Here is a 21,209-nt window from a genome sequence, read left to right on the forward strand (position 1 = left end):
AAAAGTTGGGCGATATGAAAATGACAACCCCCCCCCCCCCCTTGTATCTGCACTGTATGAGCTAAGACCAACCCCGCTTCTACATTAAATGGCGCCCCACAAGCTGCCACAAGCCGCTTATATAGGCGAGCAGGGGGCGTGTCTATTCACAAACTCCCTCAGCACTGGTCGAGAAAACCGAGCAAGGCATGCTGGGTAATCCTGTCATGGGGTTTTCCCAAACTAAAGATGGCGTCTGCTTCTTCAGGCAAAAAACATAAGGCAGCAGGCGAAAGACGTCATGTGACCGGAAGTAGAATCAAACAGGAACCCACGTGGGCCGAACGGAGGCTGCCATTGACTGAAATCGCTGCTGCGATCGCTCCGGTGTGCACTATGAGTTGTCAGATTACCTGCGTTTCCTGGGTCCAGCGAGGGATCTCTAAGGAAGTCCCCGATAAGGTAGGAGGATGGTTGTGGTGACTGTGTGATGTGGAGTGTATATAGTATATAGTATACAAGTCATCTGTGTGATGTGGAGTGTATATAGTATAGTATATAGGTCATCTGTGTGATGTTTAGTGTATATAGTATACAGGTCATCTGTGTGATGTGGAGTGTATATAGTATAGTATATAGTATACAGTTCATCTGTGTGATGTGTAGTGTATATATAGTATAGTATATAGTTCATCTGTGTGATGTGTAGTGTATATAGTATACAGGTCATCTGTGTGATGTGGAGTGTATATAGTATAGTATACAGGTCATCTGTGTGATGTGGAGTGTATATAGTATAGTATATAGGTCATCTGTGTGATGTGTAGTGTATATAGTATACAGGTCATCTGTGTGATGTGGAGTGTATATAGTATAGTATATAGTATACAGTTCATCTGTGTGATGTGTAGTGTATATAGTATAGTATACAGTTCATCTGTGTGATGTGTAGTGTATATAGTATAGTATACAGGTCATCTGTGTGATGTGGAGTATGTATAGTATATAGTATCTGTGTAGTGTGTATATAGTGTATAGTATACAAGTCATCTGTGTGATGTGGAGTATATATAGTATAGTATACAGGTCATCTGTGTGATGTGGAGTATGTATAGTATATAGTATCTGTGTAGTGTGTATATAGTGTATAGTATACAAGTCATCTGTGTGATGTGGAGTATATATAGTATAGTATACAGGTCATCTGTGTGATGTGGAGTGTATATATAGTATAGTATACAAGTCATCTGTGTGATGTGTAGTGTATATATAGTATAGTATACAGGTCATCTGTGTGATGTGGATTGTATATATAGTATAGTATATAGTATACAGGTCATCTGTGTGATGTGTAGTGTATATATAGTATAGTATATAGTATACAAGTCATCTGCACCCAGTGCTGTCATCTCCAGCTGTTCTACAACTACATCTATGGATTCCGCCTCAAAATCCGCTCCAAATTCTGCCCTGAATCTGCTTCCTATTGCTTTCAATGGGAGACAGAGCTTATGCTAAAAAAAAAAAAAAAAAAACGTAGGCGATGCGAAACAACCCGATGGATAGACGCCTTCATCAGAGTCACAGCCAGGATGGGAATGGGAGAGGATTTGAGGTGGAAAAGTCTATGTCACATTTGTCTTCTGTTTCAAGCATGTGAACACGCGCTTAGAAAAACAAATAAAGTATAGACTTGTGTGCAATTTCTGTAGAACACTGTGAAGAGAAATAACATTTGCATTAAATATAATTTTTTTTTTCATATGATCCTATAGGTGTACGTGAGATGTCAGTGACCCCATAGACTAATATTACACATTGCGATGGGATAAACGCCGTCACATGTTGTCATACAGCCCGGCCCTTAGATGTTGTGGGCTGGAACCCTTTTTCTAGAATATCAGACTCTGGATTATTAGATTCAAGGCCCCTCTCTGTCTTCTGTGTTTATGGCAATGTGATGTGATTGGTGATTTTCATGAATTTTGTCACTTTTTAGGTTCAACTGAACCCGGAAGAGTTAAACAAACTTATAACTGAGGCCAAGGAGCAGCTTGAGTAAGTAATGGGGGGGCAGGGCATCGCTTTATGATGATAGGGGTCCGAACTGTGGGATCAACTTGGGTCTACTGAGAATGAAGGGGCTGCGGTTTTGGTTCTGAGCCCCTGCGCTGTGCTAAGGTAGTGCTGCCGCCTCGTCTTCCCCAGGATCAGGAGAGGTCGCAGTGGTTGGACTGTCACCGATCATAAAGTGATACCCTCCCTTTATAAGATGAGAATCTCCTTTACATACTCTTGGATCTAGCAATGCTGGGTTACAATAAAATGGCTGCTATGACTGGAGTGTCACTGGTTATGGAGCAGGCTTGGGAGATATCAGTATATAACCTGACAGATACGCCAAGCTGTAACAACTGTATATCGATTGTCACCCAGCTTTCACATAAGAGGATTTAAAGGGGTTGTCCATAGGTCGATGGCCTATTCCTTTCAAGTGAATGGACGCTGAGCTGCATGGCTACGGCATATTGTACAAATATTCCAAACAGCTGATCAGTAGGGTCCTGGGTGTCAAACCCCCACCAATTTTTAAGGGCACGGTCATCAATATGAACGGTTAGAGATCCCCTTTAAGGGTACATCTGCATGTCTTTTTGTTTAAAGGGGATTTTGCAGACTTACATTTTGATGCCTTTCTTTTTAGGATAGGTCATCAGTATCTGATCAGTGGCGGTCTGACACCGTGGACCTGCAGCGTTCAGGTGACCACTGTGGCCTTTTCACTGAATACCAATACGGTGCCGTACATTGCGTAGCGGCTGTGCTCGGGATTGCAGCGTAGCCTCATTCACTTGAATGGGGCTGAGGAGCTGACTAGCCATGTGACCAATGAACCTGACAGCACTAGGCCAAATTTCCATAGGTCATAGAGTCCAGTGAGTTTTTCTTTATACTTGGCCTTAGTTTTTATGGTTGCTCAGTACCTATATTTTCTTATTTTTCAGGGATGCGCTTGAGGACAATGAAGAGGAAGAAGGAGAGGATGGGATGGACAATGCTGAGAAAACTGAGGAAGACTCCGCTGAACCAGCTGAGGGTGAAGAGGAGAACATAGCTAAGCTGAAGGACGATGATCTCGCAGAGTACGACTTGGACAATTATGATGAAGAAGGAAAAACAGGTACAAGATCTCTGGACGCCATATTGCTGCCCCCCCCCCCCCCCCCCACTATATTCCGTTCTGCAGAGCTAGTCGAACATTGTACTTGAGTCCCATAGACCTGATTAGAGATGAGCGAGTACTGGTAGGATCAGCCGATCCGAACAGCACGCTCCATAGAAATGAATGGATGCACCTGGTACTTTCGCTTTGACAGCGGCCAGCCGCTTAACCCCCCGCGTGCCGGCTACGTCCATTCATTTCTATGCGAGCGTGCTGTTCGGATCGGCTGATCCCAACAGTACTCGCTCATCTCTAGACCTGATCTGAGCGGCAGCGATCCATGGCCTGCCCAAATATTTCCCCTTTAGGGACAATATACTATAGACCCCATACATATGACCGTAGGGTCCATATAGGTCAGTGAAAGCGGAACAGATAACATAGGCAAAGGCCCTACGGGGTGATATGCAGCACTTTAAACAGAAAGTTCACGGAGTTTTCCTCTGCAGACTTTCTCTTTCCATTATATCTACAGGAAAGCCGCCGGCGTTTCCGTAGATATAAAGGACATGCTGCGATTTCCAAAACTGTGTCGGTTTCGGAAATCGCATCATGTTTGTGATACGGTTTTAAACGCAAAGTGGGCATGGGATTCGCATGAATCCCATTCGCTTTGCAGTTACTGTGAAACGCTGCGATTTTTCCCGCGCCGTTTCTGTCGTGGGCAAATCGTGGCGTCTTCTGCCCATGGAGCCTCAGCCTTAGTCTGTATTCCCACCTTTAGAAGGCTGACTATGGTGTGCTCATAGGTTAGGTCTCAGCTGTGCATCTGCAACGTCCGAAACGTTCTCTTTTTGTCTCCTCGATGACGTCATGACGCTTGGTGCGACCGCTGTGGACCAGTGTTGTCTGTGGGCACATGACATCACAGTGTACCACTAAGAGGCCCAAAACTGGGCGAGTATTTTTACCTCCCATGGGCCTCTACTGTTATGCTCTGGGGTCAAAACCGGGCCGGATCAAATTAGATCGCCCTTCTCTAGTGACATGTGACCCGCTCCAGCAGATGAATCACATTAGTGCAGTAAAGCAGATTGGACGTGGCGCTTGAATCAATTCACTTGTGCCACGTCAGCTCAACAGACAAGACAATTTTTCGGAATTGATTAGAAAGAATTGATTCTTCTTTGATACATGGTCAGGAGCAGAAATACAAAAGGTCTTAATCTCTGGAGCCGCAGTGTCCGTCCCATCAAGTCTGTGTAGATGTCAGGAAGTAGAAGAACAGCAGAAACATCTGCAGTTCACATAAAGATGGTCACCCAGCTTTTCAAGGGTCCTGAATGGCGAATCTAGTCACAGGAGATTTGTTTCTCTTGAGTGTGAATAATCACCTAACCACATAAGGCTGTGCCGGAGTCTCCTTTAAAATTCAATATAGGAAAAATTCCTGCACGGACTTAGGTGACACTAGTGAGAACCTAGCGGAGGTAGATTGGTGAGAATCTGACTGACGACCTAGTCTGTATAAGGCACCAATCAAGAAGAGTGTATTAAGAAAAAAATAAAAGCCCACACTTACTGAATACCACACATGCAATATATGATAGGTGCACAATGCTGATCACGAACCTACCAAACATGAGGAGGGTACATCTGAAATGCACACAGATAAAACCTGTACAAGGCGCTGTCACATAATGAGGCGAACAGCCGCAAGGTTACACCCAGAGTATTAGATCACCACACGAATGGAGATGCCGGGCAGCCGCCTGATCTTGTAGTGTGGGGTATGTCCATGTAGCTGTTCTCTGGTGCTGTGTGCCTCATCATGTGACTGCGCCTTGTATAAGTTTTATCTGTGTGCAGTTGAGATGCATCCATCCTCTCATGCATGGTAGGTTTGTGGGTGCTATATCTGCATTGTGCATTTATGATAGATATATTGGAAGGGCCAGCTTTGTATGTGCGCCATCCTGCAACCTTTACATTCTTATAGATAGATATATTTATTCCTTCTCTTCTGTGCCATTTTCTGCCTTGCTGTCGCAGGATGACATTTACTTTAGTTTTTTGGCTACGTAAAAAAACAAAATGCCCAAAAATATATATTGTGATTAATGTGTTTTTTTAAATTTTTTTTCCCTAAAGATGTGCTGAACCTTGGAGACACTCTTGCCGGCCTCGCAGTATACGCCAGCAACGAGACTGATGCTTATGTCACTCTAAAAGACACGGTACGTATATTTACTTCAGGGGTGCAGGAATAGGTCATGTGACCGTCCTGTGATAAGAGTTCACATGAAGGAATTTGATCCGTCCCCCAAATCCGCGGCAGGTTCTGCTCATTCTCATTGTTTTTAATCGGAGGGAGAGATCGCACCAGGACCCTGCTGGGCGTAATCGGCAGCAGGAAGCCGTCATAGAGTACTTGCATCGGCAACACGGTGGCTCAGTGGTTAGCACTGCAGCCTTGCAATGCTGGAGTCCTGGGTTCGAATCCCGCCAGGAACAGCATCTGCAAGGAGTTTGTATGTTCTCCCCATGTTTGCGTGGATTTCATCCCATTCTACAAAGACATACGGATAGGATAAAAAAAAATGTACATTGTGATCCCTACATAAAAAAAAAAATTGGTTGGATTTCAGCACCTGACCTCAACACTGTGCCTCCACATAAAGCTACTGCCGGTATAACCAAACCCCCTCCTCTTGTTGCCTTCTAGGAGCAGTATGAGACTGAGGACTTCATTATTAAACCCACCGACAACCTTCTGGTATGTGGGAGGGCAGAGAAGGATCACTGTAACCTTGAAATCCATGGTGAGTGAGTGATCCTGTGTCATTCTGCGGCTTTAAGAATCGGATATTTCATGATTACAATGCATACGTGTATTTGTGGCCACTAGATGGCACTCTGTTCATTTGTCATGATGTGATGTGAGACGTTTGGTGTAATAGAATGAGTGCACTGACATCCATCGGCTTGGAAGCAAGTGTTATATGTACAGAAAGGGCATCCAAGCCACCTGACTAGTACCAGGGCACTATTTAGACTGCCAGGTGATGCCGTCCATGTGCCACCTTATATCTAGTGCTTGGGGCAATGGTATCTGGTGCACTAAAGGTGAATATATATCCTATGTGAGCATTCTGTTATCTGTCACCAGTTTATAACCACGAGGAGGATTCCTTCTACGTACATCACGACATTATCTTGCCGGCGTACCCTCTCTGCACCGAGTGGCTGAACTTTGACCCAAGTCCTGAAGAGTCTACAGGTGAGTTATGATTAGGTCGTCCATGACTAGTGCCCGGTGACGTCCGTCTGCGTCTAAGCAGCCATACCGCATAAAACCTGTGAGCGGAATAGTGCTGCGTTTGTTAGTAAGTAGCCATGTTGCTGTAACCCTGTACAACCCCTTTAAATCAATGGCTGTCATGTTGCACACAGGCTGGTTTTTGCCAGAGTTTCTGATAACCATGTGTCCTCTTTGTCTATTGATTTGTCGTTCAGTATTCTGAGAAAGCTATGTCCCGTGATGATCACCCAACTTTCCCGAGATCAGATCCGAATAAAATACAGTTGCGTCGTAGCAGTCTTCCAGCCATCAATCTGTATACTACATTATAATCGTTCTTATAACGGTATAATAAGCCCCCATAGGAGAGACGCCGTAGCCAGTCAGCGTTCGTTATTTGCCGTAAAACTTTTATGTCTCCCCTCACGTCTGTGAAGCTCTTATTGAATCGGAGTTGGCCGCTTCTCGGCGCTGTCCTGGGGTGCGTGTTATTGATCAGTCTCACATGGCGGTTATAATGTCTTCAGGGCTCGTTCACACCGGGGGGGCCGTCACGCTGCTGCTACTTAACAACATCAAATAATTCCAGCAATAATGGATGCTTATGTGAAGTTTAATGAAAAGCTCGCCGATGTGATTAGTGCAGATCACTGAGGGGAACGACGGACGTCATGGGAACCGCAGGGAATGGACTCTTAACCCCTTAAGGACGCTGCAGCTTTTCTCCCTTTTCGTTCCGGGAATCATAACTTTTAATTTTTTTTTGTTTTCGATGCGGCGTAAATAATAGTTATGTGTTGCCGGGTATATATTGTGTGACTGGACAGGGCAAGGCGTATAGTTATTTTACACGGAGGTCGGAAAGGTGGAAAAAAAAAAAACCAAATCCATATTCATCTCCGTTGTTGGTCACCGCGATCCGGGCTTGTCCTGATGGAAGTCGTCGCCACTCGGGACCGCTGAGGCCAATCGGCGACCTACGGAAAGGAACTGAGACATCACTCGTAGAAGTCCTTAGCCCACTATTTGGTCTCATCGGTCACGTTTGGCGAGGCTTCCGCCAGAACAAGACTCCGGGAGCAGCAGGACCGCCGCGGTGGGCAACGCCAGAGCAGGTGAGTAATTAGGTGGTGAAATGGGTTGCAACGTTTGTTGAACACCCACTGAATACTGAATATCAAGTGCAGTTCTGTACATATCGTAGGGGCTGTGCTCGCTTTTTCAGCTCCATCCCATTCACTTGAATAGGACTGAACGACTGCTGTACCATGTGACCGATAGAGATGAGCGAGTAGTATTCGATCGAATACCTCGCCGCCATAGGTGTGCGTGTAAGCGGCCGAACACCAAATATTCAATGCGCTTAACCTCTTGGTGTTCGGCCGCTTACACGCATACCGATGGCGTTGAGGTATTCAATCGAATATTCCTCGCTCATCTCTAGTGACTGAAGAGCATGACGTTATTGGAAAAGAGAAGCACCTCGGCCTTTTCAAACAACTGACCTGTGTTCCCCGCCATACATATATTGATAACCTATAATAGGTTGTCAATATGTAAGTCCTAAATACCCCTCTAATCCTGCATCGATTGGACCTAATAGGTGCCAGATGATTAGGCGGTCACACATACACACACACCTTTCGCTAATCTGAGCTATTTCCTAGTGATGAGCCTCTAATCTGCAGGATTGAAGTGCCAGATTATCAAATTTTCTGGATTATCAGATTCCGAATGCGTAGACTAGCTATAGACTGGTGGCTGTTACATTTTGTGGTGTTCTGGGCCGCCTAAAAGTGTCTCACGATCTTTGTCGTGTCGATTTGCGTTTCGCCAGGAAACTACGTAGCTGTCGGTAACATGACCCCCGTGATTGACGTCTGGGACCTCGATGTGGTTGACTGCTTAGAACCCGTTTTTTCCCTGGGAAACAAAGAAATGAAAAAGAAGAAAAAGAAAGGAGAGAAGGTAATTAAGTAAAGGGGGTGCCCGAACCCCCCCCCCCCCCCCTTCCCCAATATGACCCATTGAGGACCAGTTTCATCTCAGGCTTAATGGAAAGGGAAAGCAGAATTGCTAGTAAATACCAATGTGGTTACTGCACGTGATGGGAAACAGATTGAAGACAAATGTGTTGCTGGGCTGGTGGCGGAGGACGGTTTTACGCAACAGGGTTCTATGCACGTTTACAAATGTACGTGCGTGGCACTATTTTCCGATAGAGGAGTGAAATTTGGGGGTTCTAGAAAGTATTTAGTGCGGATATATATCACACACTTCCATGAGGCCCTGGTTCTAGACCTGAGTAGGTCACACCCTTCTTCCCAGGAGCTGTCACCACTTCCTTGGGGAGCTCAAAAATTGAGTCCCAGGCTTCTTGACTATCTAGGCCTTTGACTCTTTCCCACTGTGGAGAATAAGGGTAAGTTCACACAGGATTTTTTGGACCGGATTTTGACGCAGAATCCAGTCCAACAAACGGCTAGCTGCGACTGGATGCCGGTACAGTGCAGCGGCATTACGCTCCAGATTAGGCCCAAATGAATGTGTGTCACACCGCGGACGCTACGGCGGTTTTCGAGTCCTCTAAGCAACATCGCCTATTAATGTAGATGTACTAATCCGGTGTAACGTATACACTACGTGAACCTAGACCCGGGGGTTTAAAGATTTGCCAAATTTTTCAGTGCCTCAAAATTTAGAACATGTTATATTATTGTCTAACTTTACACCATCTGCTGGCTGCCATAATTTTGGAAGCATTTTGTAGCATTGTAAGCCACACCCCCTTGTCTAATGAGGCACAGATAGTGATTAAAACACATAGGGGCGGATTGAACAAGACCGACATATGACGTGGTCACTCTTGAGGGTCTATGACATGTTATAGGATTCGCCTGATTCATGATGAGGTGAAGGCCTTGTCCTGAATCAGGGCCCGGTAGTGATCGCCATCTGTTTGTATATGCATTATGTATTACATGTGTAGCTGGGCAAACTATGACCTCAGTGGTCTCAGACCTCTCCGGGGGGTGCGGATAAGATGTGTAATATATTGGCTGGTTTCAGGTGGAATTCATAGCAGATTCCGCCTCAAATTCAGCACCAAATTTCCCTTTGTGAACATAGCCTAAGTCAGCTTTTATGTTAATGTTTTTTTCAATCAGGGCGCTTCATCCCAGGAAGCTCAGGAGAGCCACACCGACGCAGTCCTAGATCTGTCATGGAATAAACAAATCCGGTAAGTAGCGTCTTTGCTTTATATTCACCTATAGAAACCTCCGTCACAGATTCCATAAAAAAAAAAAATCACACATGGAAAAATCCTGTATTTTCTAATACTGGAAAACCTCTTTAATGATGAATAAATTCTCGTATTCTTCCGATTTTCTTTTTCTTGACAGAAATGTCCTGGCCAGCGCCTCGGCAGATAATACAGTACTACTGTGGGATATGTCCGTGGGTAAACCGGCTGCCCGCCTTACAATGCACACAGACAAGGTAATGCACGCTCTTCTGTAATGTGTTTATGGTGTAAGTTCACATTAGCTTAACCCTTTATCTACAGCCACTGCTTATTTGCTGCAGTCCATCTCCTACCCACTCCTAAGATGTTGGGGCTAGTAGTAATAGGAGGGGGGGACCCTGTGCGGGGTCACACTACATAGGTGAGGCTATTTGCACTAGATCTCTTCTTAAAGGGACTGTATGACCAAACCCAGCATATTACCCCAGCCCTGCAGATAGGTTAGTGTCACCAGACCCCAGTATATCTATCACCCCATCCCTGCAGATAGATAGGTTAGTGTCACCAGAACCAGCATATCACCCCAGCTTTACAGATAGATAGGTTAGTGTCACCAGACCCAGCATATCACCCCAGCACTGCAGATAAATAGGTTAGTGTCACCAGAACCAGCATATCACCCCAGCTTTACAGATAGATAGGTTAGTGTCACCAGACCCAGCATATCACCCAGCCCTGCAGATAGATAGGTTAGTGTCACCAGAACCAGCATATCACCCCAGCCCTGCAGATAGATAGGTTAGTGTCACCAGAACCAGCATATCACCCCAGCCCTGCTGATAGATAGGTTACTGTCACCAGAACCAGCATATCACCCCAGCCCTGCAGATAGATAGGTTACTGTCACCAGAACCAGCATATCACCCCAGCCCTGCAGATAGATAGGTTACTGTCACCAGAACCAGCATATCACCCCAGCCCTGCAGATAGATAGGTTACTGTCACCAGAACCAGCATATCACCCCAGCCCTGCAGATAGATAGGTTACTGTCACCAGAACCAGCATATCACCCCAGCCCTGCAGATAGATAGGTTACTGTCACCAGAACCAGCATATCACCCCAGCCCTGCAGATAGATAGATTCGGGTCTCCTGAATCAGGCAATGTATTCCCCATGTCAATATGCAAATGAGCAATGCCACCCTTGTTACTCCAAAGAGCCATTTGCATATTGACAGAAATATTGATCTTGGCAACAAAGGCAGCAGAAAAACACTGTAGGATTTCAGTGACCCTAACCTATCTGCCTGCGGGGCTGGGATCTCCCTTTTAGCGCCTCATTGTCTGGCTTTAGGGGTTCGATCACAGTTGTCTATTTCCAGTAATAATTTAATAGAGAATTGATAATAATACAGTTCTTTAAAATGTTACAAGGACCCACATCCTCTCCTGACACATCCGTTTTAGTAAATGATTCCAATCTTCATAAAAATATCACTTCTTTCATTAGAACTATGGATTGTGACGTCCCTCTGTAATTCCTCCTGAAAATATTGATGACATTGACCGCTTTCACCTTTCACTTTGTCTGATCTGTTCCTATACACTTATCGGAGTGCTCGCTATCTCAGACTGTGTTGACCATTTATTCCAACTTTTCCTGGAGGAATTACAGAGGAGTCGCACAAGGCAGAATTCTGTATTTGCTGGCTACAATTTATTTTATAGAATTTGCTTTTCCCCTCCAGGTCCAGACTTTGCAGTTCCACCCCTTCGAGCCGCAGACTCTTATATCTGGATCATATGACAAGTGAGTACATCTTTGTCCAACGTTAAGATGGCCGTACAGACTGGACGAACGCCACCCAACTTTCTAGATTCTTGACTAGCAAATCTTTCATAGTTACAGAATAAAAACGAGGCACATCTGACATTCACAAATGTAGTGACAACCTCTATTATTGCATTATTGGTTGTCACTCCGCTTTCCCAGATAGAGAGAGATCGGCTGAAGAGTGTTTTTTAAAGGGTTGGTCTTGAGGATCAGTTTAGGGCTGCAAAGAGAGTCTCTTGCACTGGAGGACCCAGCAGCCTCATGCAATAGATGGAGAATGTGTAATACTTAGTTTCTCCTGTGGTGGTGCTGCAAGGAAAATGAACACCTTGGATTATAGCGGGTGAGGAGAGGTCCAAGTGGGGTGACACTGTAACCTTCTTATAGAAAGGGATTGTGGAGCATGGACATCTCCTTTACGGGGTGTGTCCCATTACAGACATTTATCATCTGTCCGTGGGGGCCCGACAGATGGGTCATCCAGGAGATCAGGAGGACCAAAAGTAAAACAGCAGCAAGTTCCCTGAGCTCCGCATGCAATGTCACATTCATTGATGACATGGCCTGATTATAGCTCAGTCCCACTCAAGTTAATGGACAGAGTTGCGATACCAAGTACAACCACTTACAACATATGGCGCTGTGCTTGGTGTTCACTGAAGAGGCCTCAGCTGAACACCATTTGCAACCTGAAATCTATGTCCATTAGTCAGTGGTAGTGTTGTATACCTATGTATTATGCAGTATATAAAATTGCTGGACTGTGAAGAACGCTCCCATGACGGTATTCTTCCATAGCCTTGTATTTCAGGGTGGGGCGATGACAGAAGGCTGTAAGGTTCCGCTCCTCTAACAATAGAGGGATTTCAGTGCCGAAACTAATCTCTGGCACCCGGGCGCGTACTTGCTTTCTAGCGGTATATACCGCCCACATGGAAGGTCCTCTTTAAAGGGGTTGTCCTTGGAGATTATATTAACGTGCCTCATCACTTGATCCGTAGCAGCACTCCACTTCACCTGAGATTACCCTGGCCCCTCCTTCCAGGGGGGGCGGAGTGACTCAGGGGTTGGCCGGCCCCCCGCTCACTAATCATCAACCATTAGGGAAGTCAACCCCTTTAATGCTTCATTTGCACGAGTTATGTGGCTCTCCCATTGATTTTAATACAGGGATCAGCAGCCTTCAGAAACTACATCTCCCAGCATGCTCTACTCCCTTCTATAGGAATTCATACAACAGAAGAGCAGGTATGCATGCTGGGAATTGTAGTTTGTACTAAGATCCTTGTTTAGGTTGCATTCGTTGGGGTAAATTCTGCTGACAGGTTCTGAGAAGAGGACGATGAGTACAATCTATTCTGACAAGTCGTCCAAGTTTCCATCTTTTGGCATCGCAACGACAACCTTGTCAATAATCACCAAAGGCAAAACGGCCATCAGTCTAGCAAAACGTTGCGGATATAGTGCCGGCCATCTGTCGTGCTGCGCGAACCTTAAATGCGGTTTCATCATCTGACTTTTTGTCACAGAGTGCATCGATAATGTGAGCGGCGGTCCGTCGGGGACGCCGTTGAGCTCGGCAGCAGATGGGCATGCGGCGGTGCTTTTAGAACATTTATCTAATGTGGCTGAGCCCTTGGCGGGATGAGAATTTTATTTTTTGATGAGCGCTGTAATAAATCACGTTGTGTGCGGTCCCCCGGCGCGGGGTTTTCGGAGGCGGCGTATCTGGGATGCGTTGCGCGTACGCACTTCTAGTCAATTATCTTTTGATGCCTGGTGCTCAGACACACTTGTAGCTGAAGCCCAAGTCTTGGAGGATTTGCAGCTCTGGGATGAGTTTGCTTTGCCGTCAGAGTACTTTGGTTTTTATCCCCTGATGTTACAAAGCCATCGTATGGTTGCGTAAGGATAGTGACTGCGGTCCTGATTCCTCTGCACTGCTGTTTGTTCTCATTCGGCAGAATCGTTGCAGATATTTCTACAGCTATCTCGGTGAGATCTGCAGAAATCTATGCAGAAGCTTCAAGGTAAAACTAAAAAATTAGGAATTTCTGCATCATATCTATTCTGTAGAATGAGAATATACCCAAAAAGTAACATGGAAACAGCAGTACAGAGGAAGCAGGACATAGACATGCGATCGTTTCCCATATATGACCATAAGATGGCTCCATAACATAAGGGATTAAAAACATATAGTGGCTGTGCTTGGTGTTGCAGCTCAGCCCCATTCATTTTAATGGGACTGAGGTGCAACATGGCCTGAGAAGAGGAAGTGGAGCTCAATCTCACAGTCCCGGACTACCCTTCTAACCCTAAGATGCAGCACCTCCGTTTATAACACAATCAGGGAATCATGTAATACCACTTGCCTCCTGCGGAGGTGCTGCAGATAACTTGCTCACTGTGGATTTAGGCTGTCAGAATGTCTTACTACTTTGTTGTGGGAAGAATATGCAAATCTGTCTTCCATGATGTAATTAGGAAGTCAGGTGCCTCAGTGCTGCAAACCAATAGAGGGCGCTCACTGGAATGTGCAAGCCTGTCTTCCCTGATGTAGTTAGGAATACATAACTCCAGTGAAATAACCCAATAAAGACTATACCTGGTAATAATCCCAGTGTCATTGCAAAACAAAGGCCTCTTGGAAGGTCGGGCATGACGCGAAAGGGAGCAGCCTTTATTGGGTTATTTCACTGGAGTTCTGTCTTCCTAACTACATCAGGGAAGACAGACTTGCACATTCCAGTGAGCGCCCTCTATTGGTTTGCAACAATGAGGCAGCAGCTGACTTCCTAATTACATCATGGAAGACAGATTTGCATATTCTTCCCATGGTCCTTTGCGAAGTGGAGTGCTAAAGGCTTAATAAATCTCCACACACGTATATGGTGGTCTCTCCCTACGGAGTGACAATATCCCCTTAACTCTACTTTGTTGTGTTCTTTGTAGGTCTGTAATATTATACGACTGCAGGAGTCCCCAGGAAAACCACAGAACGTGGAGATTTAGCGGACAGGTCGAGAGAGTCACATGGAATCATTTTTCACCCAGGAACTTTTTAGTGAGTATTTGGAGGGGGTGATGCGGGACTTTAAAACTGGGGACATGTTTGTTTCCTCTGTAGATGGTGCTCTAATGTAACGATCAATTATCAGTTTGCTAATATATCGCTTCCCCCGTATCTGCTCCAGGCCAGCACAGAGGACGGCTTCGTATACTGCTTAGACGCCCGCTCGGACAAGCCGCTGTTCACACTGAAGGCTCACAATGGTGAAGTGTCTGGTAAGTCGCTCCCATAGAGGAGCGGTCACGATCTGCCATCTCTCGCCCCACTGTTCTAGTAGATAATGATAATGCGACATTGCGTCGTTCCTCTGTTATTCCTCCTAAATATATATGACTGAATTAACAACTGGGCGTTACCATTTCTTTTGCCAAAGGGGTGTGTCCCTAAATAGTAGTATTGTCAACTATGTCCGGACACCTACCTCCCGTCCCAACTCGTAGCACACAGTTGTCAAATTATTTATACTGTTCCCGGAGGAGTAACAGAGGAACAACACAGATCTAAGAATTCTAGGAAGTGGTCAGGAAGCCCCAATTCAAGTGAAAGCAATTAGATTGCAATACCAGACATGGTCTCTGGTCAAGGGTGGCACTGTTGAGAACTGGAAAAAATAATTTAAGTAATGTATTACTTAAAGGGATTGTCCGAGGAGTATTTATTCACTTATTATCTGTTCTGGTGGAATGTCTTGGATGGGAAGGGGGTTCTGACAGTGTCATGTGATTGGAAACAATAATTTAGCTCCCCTGGCCAGGGCAGAGGGGGGTGTAGAGACCCAGGGAGCCGATTGTTACCTCTGACCCCCTCTGATAATTTGAAGAGACCGCAGGATTTGGCTGAGCACTGCGGCCTCTTCACTAACAGCGCCGTACACTGTATAGTGGCTGTGTTTGGTATTGCAGCTCAGCTTCTTCCCTGACCCGCAAACAGACCACATGACAATCCCATAGTAGAAGACGGAAGGTTGGTCACACGTGGCCACTGGGGTTGAGCCGATCTTGAGATTTCAGGATCGATTTCCGATCATTTTCCAGCCAATTGCGATCGTGAAATTTGCTCGCTCACCAATCGGGATCCGTTCTATCCCGATCGCTCAACCCTAGTGGCCACCACCTCTGTATTCACAAAGTGGACTTGGGGGACCCCAAATTTCATGATCACACCTATGATCTGGATAGGGGATAAGTGTTGATAATGGGAAACTTCACGTCAACAGGACTGCCATTGTTTGCTGTCGTGGAAGCCCCTGGAAGTGAATGTGCTGCTAGTGCAGGGAGGCTTTAGGGCCCTTTTCTTCTGGGGAGCCCACGGTTTGGCCCTCCAGTGATCTGTTACTTATTGACAAGTTTCCTTGTGATTTTGTGTCCTTCAGGTCTGGAGCTGAGCAGTCAGGTGAAGGGCTGCCTCGTAACCTCCTCCGCTGACAAACACGTCAAGATCTGGGACGTCTTATTGGACAAACCAAGTCTCGTCCATTCCCGGGATATGAAAATGGTGAGGCCCCCTTATTACTGAGCCGTGACCCCCTTCCTTCCTGTGTCTGGGATCCCCATAAGGCTAGGCCATGAATTCCCCCTTTTAAGTGTACTGCCCCTTTAATTGGACCCTTTCGAAAGCCACTGCAAAAATTGGAAATTTTACAAGGTCACTTGCAGTCCACTACGTACCATTAACCGAAATGAGCCCTGTGCAAGGATAGCCCCACAGCCTCCGTGATGGATCCCAGCACCAATAGAAAGGGGGGCAGCCCAATAAATGGAGGGGCACACACAGCTGGTGCACAGGCTACCGACCTCCACAAGGTGGCACTATAATGTCCACCAGTACTTGATTTACAGGCCCCTTCTCGTAATTGGTTGGGGTCCCTACGGTTGCACCTCTTATTTTGTGTGTAGAGGGTAACATGTGGTGATATAGTATTTGTATACGTTACTTAGTGTTTTTTTGCATTCATCACTTTCACTTTTCCCCCTTGCTCAGGGCATAATGTTCTGCACCGCCTGCTGCCCTGACCTGCCATTTGTGTACGCATTCGGGGGACAGAAGGAAGGACTGAGAGTTTGGGACTTCAGCACGATCGCGGCGGGTGAGTAAGCAGCCATGTTTGAGAGTCTTGCAGAATCCCTTTAACAAGGGGGTGAACTTGCAGATTGTGGAGGTCCGAGTGCTCAGACCTTCACTTATCAGAGCAAAAAAAGAGTTCAGTCCCTTCTGAGTAGAGCAGTGGTCGGGTCGGTCCATGGAAATAGCCAAAATATAGTCTTTGCCCATCTCTGGCGCTCCCATTGAAATGAATGGTGCAAGCCCACCCAGTGCAGACTATACTCCCCTGTTCTCCTGCTCAGCGGGGGACACCACCAATCTGCAACTTATCCCCTATCCCATGAATAAACATGAACGTGCGCTTAAAGGGGGTGTCTGGGTCCAGGGGCTACCATAAATGTTACCATCTGTATTAGAGTTCAGAGCTGTATATACCATTCTTCTGGCTTCAGAGCAGAACTCTCCCAGCATTCCTTGGAGAGTTCTGCTCTGGTGAAATCCACTCGACACTATACAGTCCTCTAGGAATCCTTCTGGAGACAATCATACTGAATATTTAGAACTACCACTAGCAGAATTGTGAGTGCAGCTCTGGAGTACAATCACTAAACGAGCTTGCGTCATGTTCTCTGCCAAGGTGGTCTTGATATGATAGGTACGTAGGGGACATAACTCCTCACTGACGTATTCTTTTAACCCCTCCAGTTAAAGAAACTTTTGGCAATAGAGAGCGGCTAATGGTGACCAATATATCCAGCTCTGCCTCCACCAGCGCAGCCGGGAGCAGCGAAGCGCCTTCTTCGGAGTCCATGGAATCGTAGGATCCTCCCAGTTTTTAAAGATCGGGGTCCCTGACCTGTCAACATCAACGTTCCAAAATGGGATTAGCTGAACATGGCCGCCCGGTGACTTTTAATCTTCTATGGACGGCTTAATACGGCTTTGTGAGTCACGGCGCAGGCCTGAGATCTCCATTTTGGACCATGACCTGTGCAATAAGAACTCGCGTGTGCGCGGATCGTACTTAAAGGAGCCATGCGGAGCTGTCAGATTGGCCAAAATGTTTATAGAAAAAAAAAAAATTTTTTAAATCTATTTTTTTGCGCCATTTTTCACTGTTTATAGCGTGACCTAGCTGTTGTATATGGTCGGGCGTGTCCTTAACACGTGGACATGGTGCTGGGTGTTTTGTGGTCCTCTGTTACTGACTGCAACCAATCACTGCACAGCTTTCATTATGATTGGCTGCTATGGGCGACAGGGTCTGTTTTGATAAATTAGGCCTCGTTAATCTAGCCTAATAGGCCTGTAACAACCAATCAGCCATTCTACCTCATCCAAGTGAAATCCGCCCCCCATCCTTGGCATGGACACTCGGTTTATCCGCCTTAGAAAGAATCGGCCACACGACTTGATACACGAATTTCTGGTGTAAATGAGCACTTAAAGGGGTTGTCCCATCTGTATGTAATGTCTGCTTCTCACTTCCTGTATTTCTCTCCCTCCCCCTTAACGGGACAAACAACACTTCTGCAGGTCAGATAATCTGGTACAGAACGGACTCCATGTTATCTGTGTTTTTACATAGAGAGATAACAGACTGGCTTTATCAGCAAACTTCAATTATCTGAACGGATTGTCCTGCCAGCACGGAGTAAGTGTGTCACTTGTCCTATCTCCCAGTTCCATGGTTATAGCAACACAGTGTAAACAATGAGGGAATAAGGTCACATAGCAGGCAAACAAAGCAGAATTTCTAAAGCAATATATTTAGAAAAAAGTTTCAATTTACATAATCTACCAGTATAGATAGGATCCTTCAGATGGGACAACCCCTTTAAGGTGGCCATACATCTTACACACGGCCTTCTAACTCCCCCCCCCCCCCCCCCCCCCCGCCTCTATACACATGTACACTTGTTTCGGCTGAGCATGCTTGTCCTTTCAATAACACAATGGCTTATCTCTCTACAGAACAAAATTAATGTGCGTTATAAAATTCCAGGGGAGGAGGGCCAGTAAGGAACAGGTTTTACCATGTAGTGGCCAGTAAATGGGGCATTATACTGTATGAGTGTCAGTAAAGTGTGTGGAGGGCCAATAAAGGAGTGCACTACACAGTGTGGTTGGGGGGGGGGGGGGAGGATTGGAAACTGCAGTCTAAAGTTTGCTATGGGGCCTGGTCTTTGCTAGTTAACACCCCTGATTGATGTCTCTGCCACCAGGAACCATCCTCCTCCTCTTCCTCCTTTCCCACTCCATAGACTTCTATTTCCTGCTTTTTAAAGCTGAATAGATTTCGGTGTATGGATGTGATGTGAAGCAAAAAGGCTGTCTAGTAACACTAAACATACAGATTTTGGTGCTGTATGACATTTCCTGCTACCGCTGTCCACAGGAGGGTGCTACTCCATAGACTTCCTGCCACCGCTGTCCACAGGAGGGCGCTACTCCATAGACTTCCTGCCACCGCTGTCCACAGGAGGGTGCTACTCCATAGACTTCCTGCCACCACTGTCCACAGGTGGGCGCTACTCCATAGACTTCCTGTCACCACTGTCCACAGGAGGGCGCTACTCCATAGACTTCCTATCAGCACTGTCCACAGGAGGGCGCTACTCCATAGACTTCCTGCCACCGCTGTCCACAGGTGGGCGCTACTCCATAGACTTCCTGTCACCACTGTCCACAGGAGGGTGCTACTCCATAGACTTCCTATCAGCACTGTCCACAGGAGGGCACTACTCCATAGACTTCCTGCCATTGAGAAGCAGTATATATTTCACCATATACGCTGTAACAAACAATACACCACCGCCATGGAACACAATCCAACTGAACGGCGACTGAATTATTAATAGAACTATAACTTTGGCTAAATACTAATTTAGTCTGGGCTCTTCCGCACTCCGTAATTATAATAATTAATGGAAGTCCTATTAATTCTGCAGGGAAATTTTGCGCATAAATATTACATCGGCCTCCTAATGCGCGGAGTGTTTTATGCTTTTTCAGCTTTTGTGTGCCGGAGTCTTTGTTGCGCTGTTAACCCTGCGATTCGGAGAGGGGGAATTATTTATTAAAAGTGGCTGATGGTGATCATGCTAATGAGGTCCAAGGGTCGGGATGCATTTAGAAGACGTTTCGCTGACACACAAGCAGACTCTTTTATGGGGCCCGGGGGGTTTATTGGGAAGATTTTATATATGGCTTGAAGTTTTTAGAGTTTGAGTGGAAATGCTAATGGGAAGTTGTCTGGAAACTTTGTGCGACACCAAGAAGGAAAAAGTCTTGGAGTTCTGGACCTTCCAGGATGTATTGATATGGTAATGAGATGCAAATGAGGCAAAAATTTAAACAAAATATTCTAAATATCTCGATTATATATCACGTATAGAAATCTCAGCACCTACACAACGTGGAAAGCCATCTGTGACGCCGTTACTGGAGAACGTTGTACCACGCCGAGTGCACTCGAGTACGTAAATCATCAAGATTGGCCACTTGTGGCTCTTTTTGCCATTGACTACCAATGACATCCCTGATGTGTCCAATGGGAGATAAGTCTGGAGACAAGGTAGCAGGTTTAGGCCATACAGGTTGGTCAACAGAAGGATCAACACGTGGCCTGGTGTAATGGCCCCTGGGACACTAATTGGGCGTACCTCTGATTCTGTATATTCAGCTCTGCATCTGCTAATCCAAACTTCGAGCATCATAAATCAGGAAAACCCTCTAAAGTTCAGGTTAGTAGACCTATGGTCGGGCCACGGCCTGGTTATTAGACCCACGATTGGGCCACGGTCGGGTTAGTAGACACAAGATTGTGCCACAGACTGGTTGCCACTGCATGGTTAGTAGACCCAGGATTGGGCCACGGCCTGGTTAATAGACTCAGGATCGGGTCTCAACCTAGTTAGTAGACCCACGATCGGGCCACGGCCTGGTTACTAGACACAAGATTGTGCCACAGCCTGGTTGCCACTGCATGGTTAGTAGACCCACAACCGGGCCACGGCTTGGTTAGTAGACACAAGATCATGCCACGGCCTGGCTAGTAGACCCACAATCGGGCCACGGCCTGGTTAGTACACCCACGATGGGGGCCATGGCTTGGTTAGTAGATCCATGATTGGGCTACGGCCTGGTTAATAGACTCACGATTGGGTGTCGGCCTAGTAAGTAGACCTATGATCGGGCCACAACCTGGTTAGAAGACACAAGATTGTGCCACAGACTGGTTGCCACGGCCTGGTTAGTAGACTCGCAATCAGGCCATGGCTTGGTTAGTAGACACAAAATCGGGCCACAGCCTAGTTAGTAGACCCACAATCGGGTCACGGCCTGTTTACCAGACCTACGATTAAGCCATCACCTGGTTTGTAGACACACAATGGCGCCATGGATTTGTTAGTAGACCCATGGGCAGGCCAGAATGCAGAGCCACAATACAAAAACCTCACAGAGACAACACATTCGTCTTTGCTGACCCTTTGGGCCACCTCTATCATGAATGTTATGCAGAGAAATGAAAACTTGTGTGTTGCTTCATTGTGGTGGGACCTAAA

At 46.2% G+C, this 21,209-nt stretch overlaps 1 protein-coding gene across 1 annotated transcript; it reads left to right on the plus strand.

The window, feature by feature from the left end:
* The first annotated feature begins 319 nt into the window (after window positions 1-319).
* On the plus strand, window positions 320-17,706 carry PWP1 (PWP1 homolog, endonuclein). Its single transcript, XM_075275085.1, has 15 exons — window positions 320-441; window positions 1,979-2,037; window positions 2,985-3,160; window positions 5,294-5,379; window positions 5,868-5,964; window positions 6,312-6,422; window positions 8,281-8,411; window positions 9,611-9,684; window positions 9,848-9,944; window positions 11,440-11,501; window positions 14,481-14,592; window positions 14,723-14,813; window positions 15,971-16,092; window positions 16,579-16,684; window positions 17,347-17,706. Exons 1-15 carry the CDS (start codon window positions 376-378, stop codon window positions 17,460-17,462), a joined length of 1,506 nt encoding a protein of 501 aa, XP_075131186.1. The 5' UTR covers window positions 320-375; the 3' UTR covers window positions 17,463-17,706.
* Window positions 17,707-21,209: the final 3,503 nt, after the last annotated feature.

This window comes from Leptodactylus fuscus, chromosome 5 (genome assembly GCF_031893055.1).
Source record: "Leptodactylus fuscus isolate aLepFus1 chromosome 5, aLepFus1.hap2, whole genome shotgun sequence".
Classification (NCBI taxonomy): Eukaryota; Metazoa; Chordata; class Amphibia; order Anura; family Leptodactylidae; genus Leptodactylus; species Leptodactylus fuscus.